This window comes from Tachypleus tridentatus, chromosome 13, assembly GCF_004210375.1.
Source record: "Tachypleus tridentatus isolate NWPU-2018 chromosome 13, ASM421037v1, whole genome shotgun sequence".
NCBI lineage: Eukaryota > Metazoa > Arthropoda > Merostomata > Xiphosura > Limulidae > Tachypleus > Tachypleus tridentatus.
The window spans coordinates 217,487,335-217,511,319 of record NC_134837.1 but is presented as its reverse complement, the minus strand read 5'-3'; the positions used below and the strand labels follow the sequence as shown (position 1 = coordinate 217,511,319).

The 23,985-nt window shown below is 32.1% G+C and overlaps 1 protein-coding gene across 2 annotated transcripts in view; it reads right to left on the bottom strand.

Annotated features, from left to right (window-relative positions):
* LOC143238085 (tyrosine aminotransferase-like) overlaps positions 1-23,985 on the bottom strand; it is a 46,181-nt gene that overhangs the window by 4,542 nt on the left and 17,654 nt on the right. For both annotated transcript variants that reach the window (XM_076478022.1, XM_076478023.1), the window contains exons 4-10: positions 16,901-17,005; positions 15,453-15,520; positions 11,942-12,100; positions 10,926-11,117; positions 9,833-9,915; positions 8,499-8,568; positions 2,119-2,247 (exon numbers count right to left, since the gene is read on the bottom strand). In XM_076478022.1, coding sequence (XP_076334137.1) covers positions 2,119-2,247; positions 8,499-8,568; positions 9,833-9,915; positions 10,926-11,117; positions 11,942-12,100; positions 15,453-15,520; positions 16,901-17,005 — 806 coding nt within the window. The remainder of the gene's footprint in view (positions 1-2,118; positions 2,248-8,498; positions 8,569-9,832; positions 9,916-10,925; positions 11,118-11,941; positions 12,101-15,452; positions 15,521-16,900; positions 17,006-23,985) is intronic.

The following is a 23,985-nucleotide window of genomic DNA, read 5'->3' as shown; positions in this document are numbered from 1 at the left end:
ATACTGACCTATTCTGCTGTATCAAATTTATCAAGGCACTTCTACTGGGGAAGTTACAACAGAATACTGAACTCAAGCGATAAAGTTGCATCAAGAGTCGATGGTTGAAATAAAAAATATAGCAGACAGAACCACCAATACACTTAGTTGGCCAGGAATCATTGGAAATGCGATCACATTGTGCAGAGAGTAATATAATGGACTATAAGGTGAAATAGGATGGAAACATTAAGATCTACCACACCGAACTGTTGAAGAAGTTAATTTAGAGGGAAAACGTCTCGATGGGTGCAACTATTGAAGCGCAAAAGGCCATTTAGGTTTAGCTGTCATAAATTCAAAAACAGAAGGTGGTGCCTTTGTCACAGAACATGAAGACCTATTAGATTTAAGTTTACTACATGGAGATGTGTTGTACAAAGGTGTCAACACCAGAGCAGAACTCATTAGCAATAACAACAAAGAGCTGTAAGATTTACTCTGACATGATACAGGCATCTTCACAGGCACGACAAACGTACAATACAAGATCGAGATCACGACCAGGGATCCACTCGAGGCGAAGCCCTACCAGATACACTAAGCTATGAGGAAGGCGTAGTGATGTCAGAAACTGGAATCACTGAGCCTTTGAAGTCAACCCACTGCTCATCTGTCATAACCATTCAGAAGAGGGATGTGTCAAACCACGTCTACATAGTAAATATTTTTTTTTCTGGAAGAGATGTTTATTTTCAGATAAACATGAATGTTTTAATTTAAACATAGAACGTGTATTAAATTTAGTTATTTTTGGAAGTGATAGTTTATCACAGGTTTGTTTATGTAACTATGCAAATCATATGTTGCGTAGCACAGTTGTAGTAAGCCGGCAAGTATTGTACTATTCCATCATATTACAAGAGCCTTTTAAATTTTTCTCTAGTATTATTACATCATAATATCTGGAAAGTCCTAGGCCTTAGTTTAACTATTTATAATCATGTGTCCAAAATGTTGTTCAAGTTACAAAAAGATAGTGAAAAATATAATAAAAAAATCTAGACTGTATGCTTGTAAGTTTAGCCATAAAGACCGTGTAGTGGCACTTTTTGTTAATTGAAATTATTGGAGATTACGTTGTAACAACAGAGTAAAGAAGGATAGTTTGTCTTATCAGTTGTGTATTACAGTTACTGAACCAGCGTATGTGGACTTTGACGAGAAGAGAGGATTATTTAAAGTTCTAGATATAACTGTAATAATTAAGTGTGTAACAAACATAGATATATACATTTGGTATGTCTTAAAATATCATTTTAAACAAGTGAACTGTGTGCTCTTTGTTTAATATTGGAATTTATTACCAAGTAGTCACAGACTCCTACTGTAAAGAATCTGTCCCACAGATACTTAAAAACTTGATAAATATTAATCATACTAATTAATTCAATTTGACTGATGGCAAACAAATAATTCACTTTCTGTTTAGTTGCTTCACTTTAAGTTCAAAGTTACATAATATATTATCTGTGGTATTCATGCCATGGGGACTGAAACCGAGATTCAACAATGTTATGAACCTCAAAGGTTACTGTTCAGACTTATTATTATATATTTATTCTTTATTGAGTTATCCTACAACAAATCTTCCAAACCGTACGTTACTTAAAATGTCACTAATATTTTTTTATTAGTTGTACGTACAAAAATTATAATGGTACTGGATATAATTACCAGGAATATGTTATTAATATACATTGTTTATAAACTTAATTACAGTCAAATTTATGGTTTCACACACTAGAATGATAACAGTGTCATTATATATTCAAAAATCACTGTATAATGTGTTTTTTGATGGCATAGCCACATCGGACTGTCTGCTGTGTTTATCAAGGGAAATCGAATCCCTGATTTTAACGTTGTAAATCAATAAACATACTGCTGTCCCAGCTAGGAAGCTGCGTCTTATGATATAAAATATATTTTTCTATAATTGTAATTTTATTATTACATAAAAAATTTCTTTGAACTATCAGTTAACCATTTTCTACACCAAGTCATGTATTCCTGCACTGTAGCCCTTATTTTGTCAAGTTAACCTTCCCATAAAATAGATTTATACATAACACATACCCTGACACTTTCCACAGTTCCGTTAAAAAATTGTCGAGTTGTTTCCTTCAGGATTGTAGAAAGCGCCCCCTGGATTAATGTACACGGTCCCAGGAACTTCTGACTAAGTAACTCTAAACCTTTTCGTATCTGTAGTTGCAAAGTATTGCCATTAGATTGTTATTAATATACATATTTTAAGAATGCAACATGTAAAACAACAATGTACATAAGTTATATTTAAAAATAACAAAAACAAATAATAGATACAGAGAATAACGGAATTCCTAATATAACGCTCTGCGTGTGGCAAGAGTACATCATAATGACATACCTGATGTTGATGCGACTGTTCTTGTTTTTCTTGTGGTAAGAGTACATCATAATGACATACCTGATGTTGATGCGACTGTTCTTGTTTTTCTTGTGGCAAGAGTACATCATAATGACATACCTGATGTTGATGCGACTGTTCTTGTTTTTCTTAGCAGAAAACTACACAACGGGTTATCTGTACTTGGTTTCCAACATGGTATTATAACTGAATTTTAGTGATAAAAGTCCATACATATGCAAAAACGGCTCGTTTGGGTTGAGAAAATATTTTATATAGAAGAGCGAACAACGTTTCGACCTTCTACAGTCATCGTCAGGTTCACAAAGAGAGAGGTAACTGACCGGAAGCTGGCCACATGTTTGGAAGGGGTTGTGTAATAGAGTGTCGGAATGTAGAGGGCGGTATTAGATGTTTGAATATATTTATTAATATAGGTTTAAAGGTGTTTCTTTGTATTGGTTTATTTTGGGCTTGAGTTGTTGTATAAGTAAGGCCTCTTTAATTTTGCGTTTATGTTTGTTTCTTTATTTAGTATTTGAGTGTTTTCTATGATTATGTTGTGTTTATTTGATTTGCAGTGTTCGAAAACGTGTGAAGGTGACTTTTTATGTTCTTTGAATCTGGTTTCCATTTTTCTACTTGTTTCTCCAATATAGAAGTCGTGGCAGTTATCACATTGTATTTTATAAATAATGTTGGTTTTGGCGTTTGTCAGTGTAGTTTTTACTTAGTATAGACCTTAGTTTTGTGCCTGGTTTTTGAATAAATTTGGTATTAACTGGAATGTCATATTTTGTTACTAGTTTTTGCCAAATGTTGGTGATTTGTCTGCTGATATCAGGAATATATGGTATGCAGCAGTATATGGTTTTGTTATTTTTTGATTCGTGAGATATATCTACTTTTGTTAGTTGATTTTGCTTTCTGTCTAGGTGTATGCGTATAATGTTTTCTACGGTTTGTGGAGGAAACTTATTGATGTTGATGAAGTATTGTTTTATTTTGTCTAATTCATCGTTAATTTTATCTGGCGAGCATAGTTTTATGGCTGTGTTTATTTGGTTTCTTAGTATGTTGAGTTTTTATTTTGTTTCATGTGCTGAGTCCTAAGGAATGTATAGTTCAGTAAGGGTGATTTTTCGGTGGATTTCTGTTTTGAATTGTGTGTCGGTTCTTGTAATTTTGAGGCTAAGAAATGATACTTGATTGCTTTCTTCCTGTTCACATGTGAAGTTAATGTTGGGATGTATAGAGTTAATGTGATTGAAAAAATTAAGTATGTGTTCTGTAGATTTGAATCCCGCAACCGTGTCATCTACATATCTGTACCAGTATAGTGGTGGGTGTAATGCTGTGTTAACTGCTTGTGTTTCAACTTGTGTCATAAAAATATTGGCTAGAACTGGTGATACTGGGTTGCCCATGCTTAGGCCATTTGTTTATATATAGTTGTGGTTGTTGAACATGAAGTTTGTCTTTATCGTGGTGAATTCTATGAGGGTTGCTAATTGGTTGCTGGGAATGTCTATAGTTGGGTTAGGGTCTCGGATATAGAGTTCTAAGGCTATCTTGCAGGCTTCAGTGGTTGGAACTTCTGTAAAGAGGGATATAACATCGAAACTGGCCATTAAGGCTTTATGATTAAGTTGATTTAGATTACACTTGAAATTAAAAGAGTCTTTGATGAATGAGCTGGCTAATGTAACATATTTGGAGAATGCCTATGCTATGTATTTACCGAGATTGTAATTAAACGATACATATGTGGACATTATTGGTCGTAATGGACAATCTGGTTTATGAGGTTTGGGGATGCCGTATGTTTGTGGTGTGCGTGAGTCTGTTTTACGTCGGTAAGAATAAAGTGTTTGTGAAATTGTGTTGGCTTTTTTCATTTGTAGCAGTAATTTGTTCAGTTGCGTCTCGTGTTTCTTTATTGGATTTGTGTGTATTGGTTTAAATTTGTTCGTGTCTGATAGGATGTTCTTCATTTTATGGATGTATTCATTCGTGTTCATTATGACTGTAGCGTTACCTTTATCTTTATTTTTATGTTTTTGTTTTGTTTTAGGTTTTTAATGGAATTAATGTCTCTTTTTGTAAGATTGTTTTTTAGTTTTCTGTTTTGTGAAAGTATGTTGATGGTTTTGTGAGAAAAGTCTTTGAAAAAATCGTTTAAGATGTTGTTTTTAGGTGTTTCTGGAAAATATAAATTTTTAATTTTACCTGGGAAGTTTGGCTGTTGGATTTCAATAAAATTATCTAAGTTGTCTTCTTTCTGTTGGTTGATTTTTGTTTTCTGTAGAAAGTATCACAAGTCTCCTGGTTAGATCTTCTAAACTTGTTTTGATTTCTATGGTTGGAATGTACCTAGGTGTTATTGCGAAGTTGAGTCCCTTGTTAAGTAGATGTATCTCGTCTGTGTTTAATTGTCGGTCAGATCTGTTAATTATCAGGTTAGTCAACGGTTTGTCGTGGTGTCTTTCGTTTTCGAACACTGCAAATCAAATAAACACAACATAACCATAGAAAACACTCAAATACTAAATAAAGAAACAAACATAAACAAACGCAAAATTAAAGAAGCCTTACTTATACAACAACTTAAACCCAAAATAAACCAATATAAAGGAACGCCTTTATACTTATATTAATATAATAAAATAAATAAAATTATATATTCAAACAACTAACACCGCCCTCTACATTCCGACACTCTGTTACACAACCCCTTCCTAACATGTGGTCAGCTTCCGTTCAGTTACCTCTTTCTTTGTGAACTGGACGATGACCGTAGAAGGTCGAAACGTTGTTCACTCTTCTATGTAAATATTTTCTCAACCCAAACGAGCCGTTTTTGCATATATATTTCTCTACAAGTGAGTTTTCTCGACATCACTGAAAAGTCCATACACTTTTTCTTGACCCATTAGTTCAGCATTTGACGAATACATATTTCACAATACATCAAGTAAAAGAAGAGATAAATCAGAAAATTATTCCCAAAGACAAATTGCTCAGTTTTTAGTTCATATCTCCACTATGTAATGTCAAAAAGACATTTTGATGCCTAAATGATTTAAAGTTTAGTGAGCATGTAACTATGGTACTAGTTCTTGTTTCATTACTGTTTTAACAGGATACTTTAAAATACACATTTGTTTACTTTGTATGTTATTCCTGTATTAAGCATATACTTTACCTCCAAAAACCATTGCTTTTCAAATATTCGATACGCAGTGCCATCTGTTTGGTTCAACTGGCTTTCTATATTTAAGTATGTCAATGATATGTTTGCTAGTTATAGAAACAATTCTCTATATATTCATCAAAACATCAAAGGCGGATAATCTCAGAACAGTTATATAGGCTGGAGAAATCTTGTAGCAATTTTATGAGCAGTCTAGGGTCTAGCCCCGCTGACGTGATCAGGTAGATTGGTAGGTAATAGATTAAACAGTTGCCGTTTTAAAAAATTTTCAATTACCATACCAGAAATGTTAGCCACCTTTTTAACATGTTACTAGTGTTTAAATGCACAGATTATATCGTAACCAATACTTTAAATGGTCGGTTTTCGTTAAAGAATTCCATGTGGTGAATTTTCAGTGTGTCAGTTATCGATCCCTACTATTATTAAGTACTACCATACTTAATAGTGAAGAAATAGGAAACTGAGAAGAATTATGTACATATCGGTAATGATAATAACAATTGTTTATCAATGCAGGTAGAGAAAATATAATTCATTTAAATTAGCAAAAACACTTCATTATACTGATGAAACATGAAAACATATAAGAGAAAAGGTAGCGAACTGAATAAAAACTTTCAAACATTTGCGAATACTTAAGCAGTTACTATATGTCAAATGTTTCAATAATTAATGAAAATATGTATCAGGTCATCCCTTAAATAATGTCTGATTTTTTCTTCAGAAAAAAGAAGATTTCAAACGCTTTTAATGTTATTTAATCAATAATGCATGTTTCATTATTATTAATTACATCATGTCAACGATTCACAAGCTTCTGAATGTTACTTCTGTAAAATTCTTGGAGTTTGGAGGAAAACAATGTAGAGATGGTAGTTTTGACATCTTCATGTGTTCCAAGCTCTTTTCCATCAAGATAGTTTTGCAAACTTCGGAATAGATGATAATCAGATGGGGCGAGGACTGGAGAATAAGGAGGATGTGGAAGTTTTTCCAGTCTAGCTCTTCAATCCTTGCAAATGTGATCCTTGCTGTATGGGGCCATGCATTATCCTGGTGTAACACAACACCTTTACGATTGATCAAAGCAGGCATGTTTTCTTTCAATAAAACATTCAAGTGCTCTAACTGTTGACAATAGAAGTCTGATGTAATCGTTACATTGAGTGGCAGCAACTCAAAGTGGATCACACCAAAAATATCCCACCAGACGTTTAACAAGACTTTACATGGTTTGGAGAGCCCATTGAGGCTGTGCTTTAGCCAGTTTACCTGAGCCATTGTCTGCGGCGCATAAACCTTTTATAAAACATCCATTTTTCATCTCCAGTCACTAAGCTGTCCAAAAAAAGGTGAGTTACGTTCACGAAAGTGTAGAGAAGTGCAAATGCCCATTCGTGCTCTAAGGTTGGCTTCTGTCAAATCACCATCGACGTTTTATTTCATTGAGAGACTCCGCACCATAAACGCCTTGAATGTTTCGTGTAGTTTCTGTTGTACTACTGTCTTTTTAAACTCATAAAACATTATATACCTGATGTGCTTCTCAGAAACAACTATCTTCATATGGAATTATTTGATTAATAATCTGGAAAAGTGGAGTTGGGTGAGTTTCCTTTATTTGTCTGAACATTTTTATATACGTCCTGCTACATATTTTAGTTATTAAAGCCTTTTACAAAGGTAGAAATCTTGATGCACTTTCTCCATTAAATTTTCGAACATTAGTTATGAGAAGATCTGATACATTTTGTTCAAACGCAGACAATATATGAATATATGCTACAACAAATTATGTTTTGTAATACAGAGAATACATAGGAAAGACAATTACATTCTAATGCTTGCTCAACACAGAATCAGAGTAGAATGTTCCACGTTAAGAGTTACGAAAGTGACACACCTACAACTGTTACAGTGCATGGGTGAGGTATTGGTTTATCCTCAACAGAGTGACTCCATTATAGCAGAAAAAAAATAGAGAGAAAAATTTATGTTAGAGAATGTAATCGGAAATTTGAAGTGAAATTAATGTCAAGAGAAGGGACGAGAAATATAAGTAAATAGACTGTCAATTTACCAACTCTAACTGCAACCGATCATTACAGACGTTTGGTTGTGGTTCTGGAAAAACCAGGAAGATTTAGAAATTGTCCAATAAGGTGTCAAGAATTCTTTGCATGTGGATGTGAATACTATCTGCACATTCACAAGCATACTAAAGAAATTAGTATAAACTTCATGCTTGAATTAAAAGTACGTTTCTCTGAAGCTGAGAAAAATGTGTTAAGAATACTGTCAGTTTCCTTGTGAATAATTAAGAGTTTTATCCACGTTGTAGTTCTTCTGAAAGATAAAAGTTGAGTTCTCTATGAATGTCTGTTTTATGGAAGTTGGAGAGAGTTTGTTCGAGAAATGTGGAAGTCACTGCGAGAATGCTTTATTTCTTTTCGAGAAAAAAACACACAATAGGCTATTTGTTCTCTGTATACTAGAGAGAACCAAACCTCAGATTTTAACATTGTTTGTTTGAAAGTTAAGCACAAAGCTACACAATGGCCTATCTGTGCTTTGCCCAAAACGGGTATCGAAGCCGAGTTTCTAACACCATAAGTCTACAGATATATCTATGTGCCACTAGGAGGCTTTTATCAATGTAAGTTCATAACTTACTGGTGAACCCAATGAGATAAAGAGAAAGATAGACGAAACGTCTCGATGTTTGGAAAGGATGAATTTTTAAAGTAAACTGTTAATAATATACAGAACATTACATGATAAAGCCGTTTTTATGGTACAAGTAAATCTAAATATATAATCATATAAGAAATATTTAAAAAAAATACGTACACGATGCCCAAAAATATCTTTTCTGTCGTGAATGGTTATCCATCCCAATCTCCACCCTGGAACAAGAAACCTAAGCAGATGGAAGTTTAAGTACCTTTGTCTTTTAATTATTTACACGTAGTGTTGGATGTACCGGAACTTAAACAATCTAATGATTGAACCACAACATACTAAATTTCTTTATTCATAAATATAAATCTGAATAATTACAACATTCACTGTTATTACTGGAACTTAAGTAACAGCACAAAAAATCATTCTAGTTTTAGCTTAAAATTATAATATCGACCTAATAAACAGCCTGATTAGTAAAATAATAAAACATTAAATCAGAGAGCAAATCAATATAAGTAACTGAATAAAAATATTTTAATAATAGAAAAGCTTTCAACGTATTATTCATATCGTGCCACGTCAATATATAAAGCCTTTAAAACGTCAAGCATTCACAATGATTAACAGATGAGCTCTTTGTTTTTTACGTGTTGCCTTTCTGGTTTCAGATAAAAGTTTAATTCCTTTCTAAACACCAGAATAATTCAGTATTAACTATTTTATCTAAGAGTTTGTCAATAATGCTGTCGATGGCAAAGGACCATTAGGGGGGGGGGGAATACGCGAGAATGTTTTGGTCCCTTTATGAAGATGCCAAATGCATCATTCCCCCACATCAAACATTTCCAACACAATACACGCTAATACAGTTTTACAACGTAATTTTACCCACACACCAATAAACCAGCTTGACTATCATTATCAACCATTGCAAAATCAATTAAACCCAGAGTAACAAAATATAATTTAAATGCAACTGAGCTGACAATGAATAAAATTGATAACTGATATCCAGTTAATACATAACAATAAATAAACATATTTCCTAATGAGGATGTCTAACATATGTTTCTGGTATGTCCAGCACTAACAGATAACTGAAGATCAATGTATAGTAGATATTTATTAATTACATGATTTTGAATCTTACTGAAATTACTTTTATTATTAAATATTAATTACCACTATTATTTCATTAAGTGTAATATACATATCTCTATAGTATATCAATTAAATATGTTGTTCTTTTTCAGAATTTACTGTGCATGCTGATAGGACATAGATATTTTGATAATAAAGATAGAAAAACTACCTTCCTCTACAGATAATAATATAAACTTGTTTCTATTTCATCCATTGTAAGTTCAGTGAGGCTATAAATGCAAGAGGTCTGTTGTGTATAAAAGTTGTTAAACAAAACAAATAGATAATCCCGAAACAGTAGATTCACAACTAACCAATCAAGATGGTGTTTATCAAGCAGAACAAAATTGTTTTACCTTTTGGACAAACCGCTGCAGGAAAGAACAGGCACTTCAGTTGACAGAGAAGCAATAGAGTGGTAGTTGTACCCTGGAAACACCTGAAAAGTACGTTTATTGAGTCCTGAGTAGGAACACCTGTTACAGGACGAACATATAAAAACATGATGTTGCCAACAAAAAAATGTGTAAAGTAAGGGGAAGTTCAGCTTAAAAGTTATTATTTCAGGTTAACGACGTCAAGCATAAGCAAAACGAAAGTGAATCTGAAGTATAAATTCCGAAATTTCATTAATTAAACAATGCTGTGTGTTTAATAGTAGTAACTTTACGCCTAAGTAAACCCGGATCTATTCTAGTCTATAAGTTTTATACAGAAAGATCTCCATGTGGAAGGTAAGATACTATGAATGCAAAGTCGGCGTGATATAAATTTATCTGTTTTTTATAAACAATATCTGAGACGGGGTTGACCATTAAGAAGTTGTACTATTGAGATTCAATTTCCACTTAGTTTCAAAATTCATTAAAAAATCAAAGATAAATATTTAATAAACTTAAATAGTAACAACAATAATTCATTTTTATCTGTAAAATAGCTTACTTTGAATATGTTCACTTCTTAATACCGGTAAAAGTCACGGTTAGTAATTTTTTCGCATGTATGCATTTCGATGCCGAAGTCACATATTCTAGGACTGAGCTGCAGTGCTAGGGAATTTCTATAGTGTTGTTAACTGTTACAGGATTAAACTGTTACCTTTGTCATACACATCATTCATTCTGGTATTAAAACAGAACTACTTTAAAGTGTGATTTAAAACCATTTTAAACTTAATTTTTTACAGATTGTTATTCAAGTACTTCCGTAGGGTTTTACAAACCTAACATCGTACGTAATGACAAAAGCGAAGTGTAATAAACCACATACACTTTCTTTAGACAAATTCTTACACTTTGACAAACAATTCTTACTTCCAATGTAATATCTACACCTGTTCCTTACACGCATATAAATTTAGAACTTAGACTTTGAGGAAATTAAACCTCTTTTATGTTACTAGGTAAGAAACAAATAATAATGAAGCAGGTCGTAATTCTGATAACTTACAAAATGTTCATAAATCTCATCCGCAATTATAGGAACGAAGTTTCTGGCAGCGACATCTAGGATTGCTTGTATATGGTTTTGTGAAAACACTGATCCACAAGGGTTAGATGGATTATTCACGATGACTGCAGCAGTATTATCGTCAACCTGGTTTTCAAGATCTGCTAGATCCACTTCCCAATTCTGCTCAGGCTGAATGGAAAAAAATGTTAGTAGTTCGGTAAAAATAAATATATTAAAACAAAAATTTATAATTTTCATCAATTTATTGATACACGTCACATATAACGTTATATAGAAAATTAAAATTATGGTTAATAATTATTTCATGTTACTGATTATTTTTATACTTCAAAGTTTAGTTTTACCCCTTAAAAATAACCAAGTAGAACTAATTTAATCAGTATATAAAATTACACCAAATATCTGAAACCTAATAAAAACGAAATAGATAATTAATTTATCACTAAAGTTTGTTTATTCGTATACGTATGATGAACAATAAGTTTACAGATTAACAAACCGATAATCCGCTAAAATCGATTCTTCACTGTGGGCAGAGTGCAAATAGTTTATTGTATAGCTTTGAGCTAAAGCAAACAAATTTTGGAAAGTGTTAAAAAGTGTATAATTAATACCTTTATAGTTAGTGAATCCATTTGTTTCATTTAAAGCAATTATTGTAAGCGAATAGAATATTTATTTTCAATGTTAGTGTCACCACCTGCAACGCAATGTTGACGATAAACCAAGAAAAAAATTTTGTTTCTCAGAATGTTCGATAGGGGTTGTCTTAAATTGATGAACCTTTATAATAACTTATTTCAACATGTGAATTTTTAATATCGATATAGTTCTTTCAAAATTATAAAATTTTAAATAAGTTCGGACACAATAAATGTAAAAGCTGAGATTTTAAAATCCTAAAAACATTAGTGGATGAATAATAACTTACTTCTTGCTCTACTCATGAATATATAATTTAATGATCTAATAATTCTTATTTCAAAGCTTACCAAATGATTGTAATATTTAACCACTACTCCAGCTGATTCTGCCAGAGTACGATAAAAAGGAAACCCAGGTCTGGGGACGAGGATATTTTGGCCAGGATTGGCCAACACAGTGATACACATTTCCAAAGCACAAGAAGAGCCACTGGTTAAAATAACGTCCTTTAAATAGAATGGTAAAACATTGGTAATATTATTTATTTTGTTTTTATATTAAACCACCGTAAAAAAACAAGGACGAAAAACGAAACAAAAACAAAACACCACATGAAACAAACTGATATGATCTTGAAATAGTTATGTTATCCAATAAATTACAGATGTTACAAGTATTTAATGAACTATAACTTATATCAGTCAATAAATCTGCATAAAGCAGCAGTTGGATAAAAAATCTGCTAAGACATTTGGTCGATGGTTTTATCAAAGTACATCATTTATTAGCTAGAAATTTACGTGGTCGTGCCCTTGAAAAGGCTTATCAGTTGATGATAATTGAGAAAAAAATATAAGAGGATAGACAACGTATAAATTATTTTAAGAATATGGTAAAATTTATATTCTTTTAATACCCCTCAACATTGATCTACTCTACATTTAATTCATTACTACGTTATTTGAAATACTTCATTAAGTAGCATTACTCTGTCCGTACAAATTATAAAAGTGCATTGTTGAAGAATGTATCCTCCTGTATACACAGATTATTAAAATGTTGGAATGAAAATATTCTTCAAGGTTTTCCCTCTGTATGAATATTATACATCACAAGCAACCAGATCGAGGCAAAGATTAGCATGAAAACTGTAGTTCTTCAAATATCCGCTACACATGCGGGAAATATATAATATCAAGGAAAACTTGTCACATGTAAACTCCCCTTAACCGAGTTAACCAATCCAGATCAAATTTGACAAATGAGATTTATATTAAATTTTCCAACATATTTTAAACACTTAAAAGTTTTTACTCAATAATTCCTATATCATTACCGCAGTATGTATTTGTATATAGTTGAACTTGAATTATGCTCAAACCATAAGGCAATTCTACAAGTCAAAAACTGTAAATGAAATATTCAGCATTTTAGCTTGTTCTCCATAATAAACGAAATATACAGCAATAACATATCCAGCTATGATGCGGAATAGAATTAATAGGTTAGGTTTGCACAACCTGGGAGAGCCAGGTGCTAGCCAGATCCTTCCTAACTCCTTGACAGTTGGTATATTAGTGTCAAATGATGTTTGAATCGTTTACAGGATAAGGGCTGAAACACTAAGTTAAAACACTCATCCTATGCCCCTCTTTAAGGCCATTACCATGAATGTTAAACTCACATCATTAAGTACTACTTGCAACTTCTATTCATTTACTTGTGTAATGGTCCTATAATAACAAATTGTTCCATTGGCAAATCATCACGTTTCACTAGATTACGTTATCAGAGACGCATTTGACATAAATAACCTTTTAAATATACTTTTAATATCTTAATGTAAGTGATATATTATGGTTTAGCGTACATGGACTATTGCTTATGGAACATAATGAGCGAAGAAAGATTCTTATAGCAATCATCATTATGTACGATATAACCTATTTTTGTAAAGGTTTTCGTAAAAATATTTAAATAAGCAATGTGGAAAGTGTATGTTTCCTCATTTCTTCATAAATTTTGTGTTTGTTGTTTGGGCACTTTTAACTGTTTTGGTAAATAGTGAATTCTCTATTGTATGTTCTTATTATGTGATGGTACGATGTTAGTCCATGCTGGACAGGTATATTCTATTACTGAACTAAAGTGTTTTAATAAGTTTCTTGGCTATGTTACTCTATATTTACCCGACAGACACTAAGCGAAGTTTGGTATATTTTATTTCTAATTTTTTGTGATATGATTTATCCATATTAAATCTGAATCGTATGTTAGTTGTAGAATTTTTGCTTATGTGACAACATGAACGAGAATTTCCTTAAGTAAAACTGTGGTAAATATCTATGTATTTTATTTGACTCCGAGAATAGAACTAAGTTTGTTTTGGATCACTTGTTTGAATTCTATGTTTTTCGCAATACTCAACTATTTAATTTATTATTGGCTGTAGAATTGTGGCGATTATTGTAGGGGTCGTGGAACTCTTTCTTGCCACCAGATCTTCTGCGAATTGAGAAGCAAGACTATAATTTGGATCTGTTAAAGGCATATCCTTTACATACATGATGAAGAGTATAGGGTAAACCACCCCTCCCTCTGTAGTAGTATACTCACGTATTCAGTGTGGAGAATAAATATAATGTTGATGTTTAAGTTTTCCTCTCTTTTCTGATTCACACCATTTAATTTCCGATTTATATTAAGGTTAGATTAAATGCTTAGCCCTAAATTAGAGAATAATTTAATAATTTAAATATTTTAGGATGTTTCTTACTCTTTGGTGCACAACATAGTTTTCCATAAAAGCAGAATTCAAGATTATTAAATTTAATTCTTTAAATGTACCAAATCCAGAGAATAGAGATCTTGACTGCATCTCTGCTGCAAAACAAGCTGATTTTAACGAAACGTGGCGCAACTGCTTTTCCATTTCTTCCAAGATTCTCAATTTCTAAATCTGTTCACTTTCAACCCACCTCCCCTGTTTTACAACAGTTGTTTAGAAAATGAGTGCTACAGAAACTCTTAGCATATATTTTGCTTGGTTTTGGCTAATTTTTATATTTTTCGAATTTTTAAGAGAAAAATGATGTAGGAGACAGTCTACGTCAAATAACCTACAAAACCTTTAAGGTAAAACATTTGTAGTGTATTTCAAGATCGTTAATAAGAAAGTCCATTATGGACTAAGAGTTCACTTTGACTTTAAGGCTTTTACCGCATATCTTGGACTTTCAGTGATGGCTGAACTGATATACCATGGAAGAAACGACATGCTGGTAAATATTGCCAAGAATGCTTGTCTCATATTTATCCACAATTGAAAACAAACTTTGCAATAAAATCTGACTCATCAATACGAGAAACAGTGAAAACAATGTTCCCTAGTTATATAATATTCAGAAACACGAAGAACAGTGTTAGGTACTAACAAAATAGCCAAAACAATAAAGAACAGTGTATTTTGGTAACACTGTGATCAGATCCATTTGAAAACTCTCCTTATTAATATGATTCATACGCAATTTATTGTTCATCCAAGCCGAAACACTAAGCTACTGAATAGGTTTCCTTCAGGCTGAGCATCTGTATCAAATTTGTTATCTAAATAAGTTTTATTGAAGAAAAATACGAAATTACGTTTTACTATTAATGTAAAAACTGGAAAATCGATTTCTTCTTAAGCACAGTCATAACCGGACATCAATTAAGAAAAACCAAAAGCACGCATTTCTTTAATAACTGATACGAAAAATCTAAGTAATAATAAGTTTAGCCTTGGGTAGTTTCTACCAGCAGAATGTAGAAAATATTTATAAACACCGAAAAAAAACAAAAACCATTCGTCTACTTTACCTTGGCCTCAATAGACGCTCCTGGACAAGAAGTGTAAACTGCCACAGCCTCGCGTGCTTCTTCCATACCTATGGAATAAGAAAAAAAAATACCAATTAGTTTGTTCATTTTATAAGATCTCGGTGAACTTTTTCTTTCTCTGATTTATACGTACATAAATAATTAATTCTTATATGTCATTTACTGATGTAAAAGAGAATCAATTTATGGAAAAATGCTTTTAACATAATAGCGCTCTTTAATATGTTTACATTCAATAATCATCATTCCAAAGTTAACCTGACAGGAATATGAGTCAGAAAATATAAAATTAGCATAAAATCGGCTTCACATTAAACAACTATACAATTAACGTTAATTTGTTATCTTTACTGATTTCTTACATACACATGTATCACAATTATTCTTGTATTCGTCAATAGAACATCAAATTACTTGGAAATAATCTCTTTTAGTCAATATAATTTTAATTTATAGAAGCTCATTACTTCAAAGAACTGGTTCGATGTTAAACAAGTTCCTGAGATTTTGTACAAAATATGTCCTGCCTGTCAGGTTAATGATTTGAGTCTGAGCATGCGTATACACAATAACTGCACATTATTCTTTTTAATTAAAAGTATTAAAATTTGTGAGTTTTTCTTGTAATGTTAGAGGTGAAACTAAAATCAAGTAAGAAAAACGTTTATAATTATTGCATGAATTTTGCTAAATAGAACGTCATTACTTGTCAAAAAAGAATAAAACAGCATATAATTTATTGAAGTGACTGACACTCTGAATTATCAACTTCTCAATCGGTTTTCGTGTTTCTTGACATGATTGGTTGCACGTCTATAAATAAAGTAATTATTTCGAAAAGAAGTTAAATTGTGAAACTGAAGCAATCCAATTTAGGTAAACTTTGGATATCGCTGAATCAAAATGTCAGTAACATCACATGTCATCTCCCATACACGAATATAATCACAACAGTATTCGCGAAATGAACGACAACTAACCATCACAGATACAGTAATAAGATGAAAGAGGTCTTAACGTCACTTAAGTAGATTCTACATTAATATCTTATGAGATCTACCATCAAATAAACGAGTTAGTATTTATTAGCAGAGTACTATGTTTAGATTAGAGAACACTATTTTGAATTTGAAAACAAACTCTTTCACATTCCATAACTACCTATCACCAAAATAACACAAGTGTAATTTCTGATGTAGCTCTTAAAGTAGGGCTAGAATGCAGTCTCAGTGAGCCCAACGTCTTATGTAAGCCTAGCGCAAAAGTGAAAAGACCGAGTTTCAATTTCAGTAACTGTTATATCTGATGCAGGTCTAAGTAAAACCCAAAGATGTACAGATATGTTCAGTGTTTTTAATTAGATATTAAACACATCTGTTTTTTAAGTGAGATAATTGTAGAAAGTAGTAGTAATTCAGGGATCTTACCTACGCATATTCCATAACCATTGAATTTCATTGAGCGCACACTATCTACAATAGCTTCTGTGATCTTCTCATGTGGTTTCAGGTTGCCATATACTGTGGGATCACCTATATAATAAACATAACCTATACTATAAGCAGAAAACATTCGCAATACATGGAATGTATAACATATTAATAAGCTGGTAAATAAACAGTAGATACATGTAAGTTTTGCTTACGTTTATTTTTAAATCAAATAAATCTTATTTTAATGTATAAAACAAAAAACAATATTTTGCAAAGAAATAATGATAAAGTAAGGTATTGATATCTTTGAATTACTAGTAAATAATAATTACTTATAAATATTCATAATTTGTTTTATAAAATAGCACAGAAAAATCTCATAATGACGTTGTTTAACTGTTTGTTTTTTCCTTATTTTTGGTTATGAAGGGTTCTCTTGTTCGTCGGGTTATTATAGGTTAGATGGTAATATGTCAAGTCCGTATGAATATAACGAATTAATTTAATTTTTCAATAACATTTGTAATGTACTACTTTCACTTTGGAGAGTTATCTTAACCAAATAGAATGCGTTTAGCGGTAAATCAGGTGGCTTATAACACTAGAAACATTTCTCTAGCTTAATGCTTAACAGAAAAACAAATAAGCCAAATGGAATTTCATATTTTAGAGGGTCTGAATGACCCACTGAAGGAAAACGGGTAGCTGTGTATAAATTTCTGTTTCTCAACAAACAAAATAGAATTTTATATTTCGACTGTAGAGTTTATGTGAACCCTCGAAGACAAACGTGATATAATTAACAAACAGTTAAGAGATAGAAATCTGTTTTATTTTATAAACTTATTTTTATCATGTGAGGTTTCTATACAGATGTAAATTTTACAACGTCACATGGTAACTTATAAGATAGTTAGTTAATGGGTATAAATATGGTACAGTGCAACCTTTCCAGTTCGGTTCAGCTCGTTTCAATGAAAGCACGAATAACACTATATAACACAAATTTTGTTCCAGGATAGTATGTGTTATTTCTACATTGCTTATGTTGTAAAAGTACAGAAAATGGTCATTATTCCCTTCAAACTGTGCTTTTGTGACCTAGATAATGAAATTTAGAAATTAATCTATTTTCTGTTTAAAAACTAGCAAATTTGCACATTTTGATTTACATAAGGTCTGAATAAAACAACATATGAATAATATTTACATGTATTTATACTAAAGTCATACAAAAATAAACAAAAATGCTTAGAAGTGAGTAGTTTTTCGAGATTTGCGACTGTAATGTAAATCGCTTTCATGTATCAAACCCCAAATATAGTCTCCCATCATGTTTCCGTTATACGCTTCCAGGTCACAAAAGCAAAGTTTGAAGAGAAAAATAGGTCTTTTCCATTTACTTTAGGCATAAGCAATTGGAAAATAACACTTTCTGTCCAGGAACAAGAGAAAATAAAAATTTTGTTTCATATTGTAATCTAACAGGCTTATTGTAATATGTATGTATTTAAGAACATGGTTTTTTGGTTTCTCAAACTATTCTCCGCGGAGCTCTCAAACTCCGCTATAGTTATCTGGAGCTCTGCGAGGAAATTCTAAAATGTTAATATTTTTTCCCAAAACTATAAAAGTGAATGAGAATACGCTGTACAAAAAAGTAAAATATATTTTTAATATAACACGTTTATTGCGTGTTGTGTTTTTGAATATTTTCAGTGATGTCGAGAAACCCACTTGTTGAGAAATTTATATGCAAAAACGGCTCGTTTGGGTTGAGAAAATATTTTACATAGAAGAGCGAACAACGTTTCGACCTTCTTCGGTCATCGTCAGGTTCACAAAGAAAGAGGTAACTGACCGGAAGCTGACCACATGTTTGAAAGGGGTTGTGTAACTGTGTGTCGAAATGTAGAGGGCGGTATTAGTTGTTTGAATATATAATTTTATTTATTTTATTATATTAATATAGGTATGAAGGCGTTCCTTTATATTGGTTTATTTTGGGTTTAAGTTGTTGTATAAGTAAGGCTTCTTTAATTTTGCGTTTTTTATGTTTGTTTCTTTATTTAGTATTTGAGTGTTTTCCATGGTTATATTGTGTTTATTTGACTTGCAGTGTTCGAAAACGTGTGAAGGTGACTTTTTTATGTTCTTTGAATCTGGTTTCCATTTCAATATAGAAGTCGTGGCAGTTATCACATTGTATTTTATAAATAATGTTGGTGTGGTGTTTGTCAGTGTAGTTTTTACATAGTATAGACCTCAGTTTTGTGCCGGGTTTTTGAATAAATTTGGTATTAACTGGAATGTCATATTTTGTTACTAATTTTTGCCAAATGTTGGTTATTTGTTTGCTGATGTCAGGAATATATGGTATACAGCAGTATATGGTTTCGTGGTTTTTTGATTCGTGAGCTGTATTTACTTTAGTTGGTAGATTTTGCTTTCTGTCTAGGTGTGTGCGTATAATGTTTTCTACGGTTTGTGGAGGAAACTTATTGATGTTGATGAAGTATTGTTTTATTTTGTCTAATTCATCGTTAATTTTATCTGGTGAGCATAGTTTTATGGCTGTGTTTATTTGGTTTCTTAGTGTGTTGAGTTTTTGTTTTGTTTCATGTGCTGAGTCCCAAGAAATATATAGTCCAGTATGGGTGATTTTTCGGTGGATTTCTGTTTTGAATTGTGTGTCAGTTCTTGTAATTTTGAGGTTAAGAAATGATATTTGATTGCTTTCTTCCTGTTCACATGTGAAGTTAATGTTGGGATGTATAGAGTTAATGTGATTGAAAAAATTAAGTATGTGTTCCGTAGATTTAAATCCCGCAATCGTGTCATCTACATATCTGTACCAGTATAGTGGTGGATGTAATGCTGTGTTAATTGCTTGTGTTTCAACTTGTGTCATAAAAATATTGGATGAATACATCCAAAAAATGAATAACATCCTATCAGACACGAACAAGTTTAAACAAATAAACACAAATCCAACAAAGACACACGAGACACAACTGAACAAATTACTACTACAAATGAAAAAAGCCAACACAATTTCACAAACACTTTATTCCTACCTACGTAAAACCGACTCACGCACACCGCAAATATACGGCATCCCCAAACCTCATAAACCAGATTGTCCATTACGACCAATAATGTCCACATATGAATCGTTTAATTACAATATTGGCAAATACATAGCATGGGCATTCTCCAAATATGCAACATCAGCCAGCTCATTCATCAAAGACTCTTTTAATTTCAAGTCTAATTTAAATCAACTTAATCATAAAGCCTTAATGGCCAGTTTCGATGTTATATCCCTCTTTACAGAAGTTCCAACCACTGAAGCCTGCAAGATAGCCTTAGAACTCTATATCCGAGACCCTAACCCAACTATAGAAATTCCCAGTAACCAGTTAGCAACCCTCATAGAATTCACCACGATCGAGTCTTTGATGAATGAGCTGGCTGATGTTGCATATTTGGAGAATGCCCATGCTATGTATTTGCCAATATTGTAATTAAACGATTCATATGTGGACATTATTGGTCGTAATGGACAATCTGGTTTATCAGGTTTGGGGATGCCGTATATTAGCGGTGTGCGTGAGTCGGTTTTACGTAGGTAGGAATAAAGTGTTTGTGAAATTGTGTTGGCTTTTTTTCATTTGTAGTAGTAATTTGTTCAGTTGTGTCTCGTGTGTCTTTGTTGGATTTGTGTTTATTTGTTTAAACTTGTTCGTGTCTGATAGGATGTTATTCATTTTTTGGATGTATTCATCCAATATTTTTATGACACAAGTTGAAACACAAGCAATTAACACAGCATTACATCCACCACTATACTGGTACAGATATGTAGATGACACGATTGCGGGATTTAAATCTACGGAACACATACTTAATTTTTTCAATCACATTAACTCTATACATCCCAACATTAACTTCACATGTGAACAGGAAGAAAGCAATCAAATATCATTTCTTAACCTCAAAATTACAAGAACTGACACACAATTCAAAACAGAAATCCACCGAAAAATCACCCATACTGGACTATATATTTCTTGGGACTCAGCACATGAAACAAAACAAAAACTCAACACACTAAGAAACCAAATAAACACAGCCATAAAACTATGCTCACCAGATAAAATTAACGATGAATTAGACAAAATAAAACAATACTTCATCAACATCAATAAGTTTCCTCCACAAACCGTAGAAAACATTATACGCACACACCTAGACAGAAAGCAAAATCAACCAACTAAAGTAAATACAGCTCACGAATCAAAAAACCACGAAACCATATACTGCTGTATACCATATATTCCTGACATCAGCAAACAAATAACCAACATTTGGCAAAAATTAGTAACAAAATATGACATTCCAGTTAATACCAAATTTATTCAAAAACCCGGCACAAAACTGATGTCTATACTATGTAAAAACTACACTGACAAACACCACACCAACATTATTTATAAAATACAACGTGATAACTGCCACGACTTCTATATTGGAGAAACAAGTAGAAAATGGAAACCAGATTCAAAGAACATAAAAAGTCACCTTCACACGTTTTCGAACACTGCAAGTCAAATAAACACAACATAACCATGGAAAACACTCAAATACTAAATAAAGAAACAAACATAAACAAACGCAAAATTAAAGAAGCCTTACTTATACAACAACTTAAACCCAAAATAAAACAATATAAAGCAACGCCTTCATACCTATATTAATATAATAAAATAAATAAAATTATATATTCAAACATCTAATACCGCCCTCTACATTTCGACACACAGTTACACAACCCCTTTAAACATGTGGTCAGCTTCCGGTCAGTTACCTCTTTCTTTGTGAACCTGACGATGACCGAAGAAGGTCGAAACGTTGTTCGCTCTTCTATGTAAAATATTTTCTCAACCCAAACGAGCCGTTTTTGCATATAAATTTTTGAATATTTTATTCTGCCTAATGCCAGACGGTTTTATTTAGCTTTGGAGAAGTTCTCGTGGTGAAAATGTTAATACAATCTCAATTAACTTTGACAGTGGCACCACTGGTTGCTTGAAGATATAGCACCATCTCAAGACCTCATGCGTCATTAGAGATGCAAGATAGCCTTGTAATTTTCGTATGAAACATCGGTTAACCCTGGGTAGTGATGCTAACTGTCTTTTAAAAGTCAAATCTGGATTAGCGGCTAAGTCTCGAAATTAATCAAAATAAAACATGACGTCATAGCTGAAACTGGTCCAAATTTGACACAAAATGACGCAATTAGATGCAGTATCAACTGTTTCAATTTCAAAGTATACTTATATGAAGTATAATTACATTTATGACAATTATAATTGTTAATTGTTAGCTTAGGTTAGATTCGTTGTAGTTTAATTTGACATACTTGGTACCAATGAGCTCTATGACGTTTTACGCCCGCATAACGTCATGTTTCATTTTATTTCATTTCGTTCGAGATTTAGACGCACGTTAGAACTGACTTAATATTTAGTTATTTGGCTTAATCATTTCTGTTAAAAACAAAAAAAAAAAATGTAAAAATAATATGTTAACTTTTTCCTTTAGAAAAATATTTTATTCTAGCGGCCTAGCCTTTTTTCTATAAATTGTTATTTATCATTTCGTTATGGCAACACTAATCTTAGGTCAACATTTTGTTGTATGATGATAAAACTCAAGTGCTTGAAGGAGTTTTCATTAAGAAGCTATTTTGTGTCCGTGAAAATACTTTTGAAGTGCCAAAGATATAATAATACGTTTTTAGACAAATTAATTATTAGTTGTCATCCTTATAATGGATAAGTGGCTGAATATCAGTAATGAATCTGATACGAGTAAAAATCTTCCTAGGCCTAATATCAATTCATCGGCGTTATCGTCGTGTGGAAGCACTTCAACGCAGGATGATGTAAGAAGTACAGAAACAAGGAAGTATGATGAAAGTTTTATTGAATGTGGTTTTTAGATGTAAGGGTTATGAAGATGGATTGCGTGTTGAGTAACAGTGTTTGTATACAGCAAAGTTAAAACGGCATCTGGAAACCAAAACTTCCCATTAAAATATCCAACTTCCGAGTATTGGGGAGTATTTCGCTCCTCATTTTGAAAAAATACTGTGGATTCAAAATCCCTTTGTTGACTCTACAAATATTAACGATTTGCTTTTGAAAGAGAAAGAACAGCTTATAGAAATTTCAACTGATTACACCCTAAACACAATTTCAGCAAGAAATTACACAACATTGGATTCAAATGGCCATGGAATACCCTGAAATAAGTAACAGAGTTTGAAAATTTTGATGCGTTTTCCAACAACATATCTTTGTGAACAAACAGTTTCACTGTATACAGCTACAAAGACCAAATTTAAAAAGAGGTTAAATATTGAAGATGATTTGCGCTTGTATGTAACAATCATAACTCTAAATATCAAACTCCTCTGTAAACAAAAGGAAGCCCATCCCAGCCACTAATAAATAAATAAGTATACTGTACATTTACTGATATAAATTTTGCAAGCAGAAATTGTTGAAGAAGTAGAAGTAAAATGTTTCTTTAAATATTGATAATTTTAATAAATTTGTATTTTAAAAGCTTGAAATAAACATTATCTGGTACTAGTGACCGATTGTTTCTATTTTTAATATATTTTTTATTAAGGTCTCGAAGTGTTTTTTCTTTGGGAACCCCTGTTACAGAGCACAGCCACATCGGACTATCTGCTGTATCCACTGAGGGGAATCTTACCCTTGATTTTAGCGTTTTCAATTGGTACACATACCGCTGTTCTATCTGAAAACTATTGTGATACATTCAGTAATCGTCTCTCTCTCTAAATATGGCCGTTTAACAGTTCTCAATTATTTTAGGTGTCCATATTCAAGAAAGAAGAAAACAAACACATTTTCCAAGTTTTATTTCAATTTAGTTTTGATATAAAAATAGTTCGATGCTTTAATAATGACTTTCACATGGTATGTATGGATGAATAAGGACAATTATATTTTGTATTATTTCGGTGTGTTCTTTTAAAA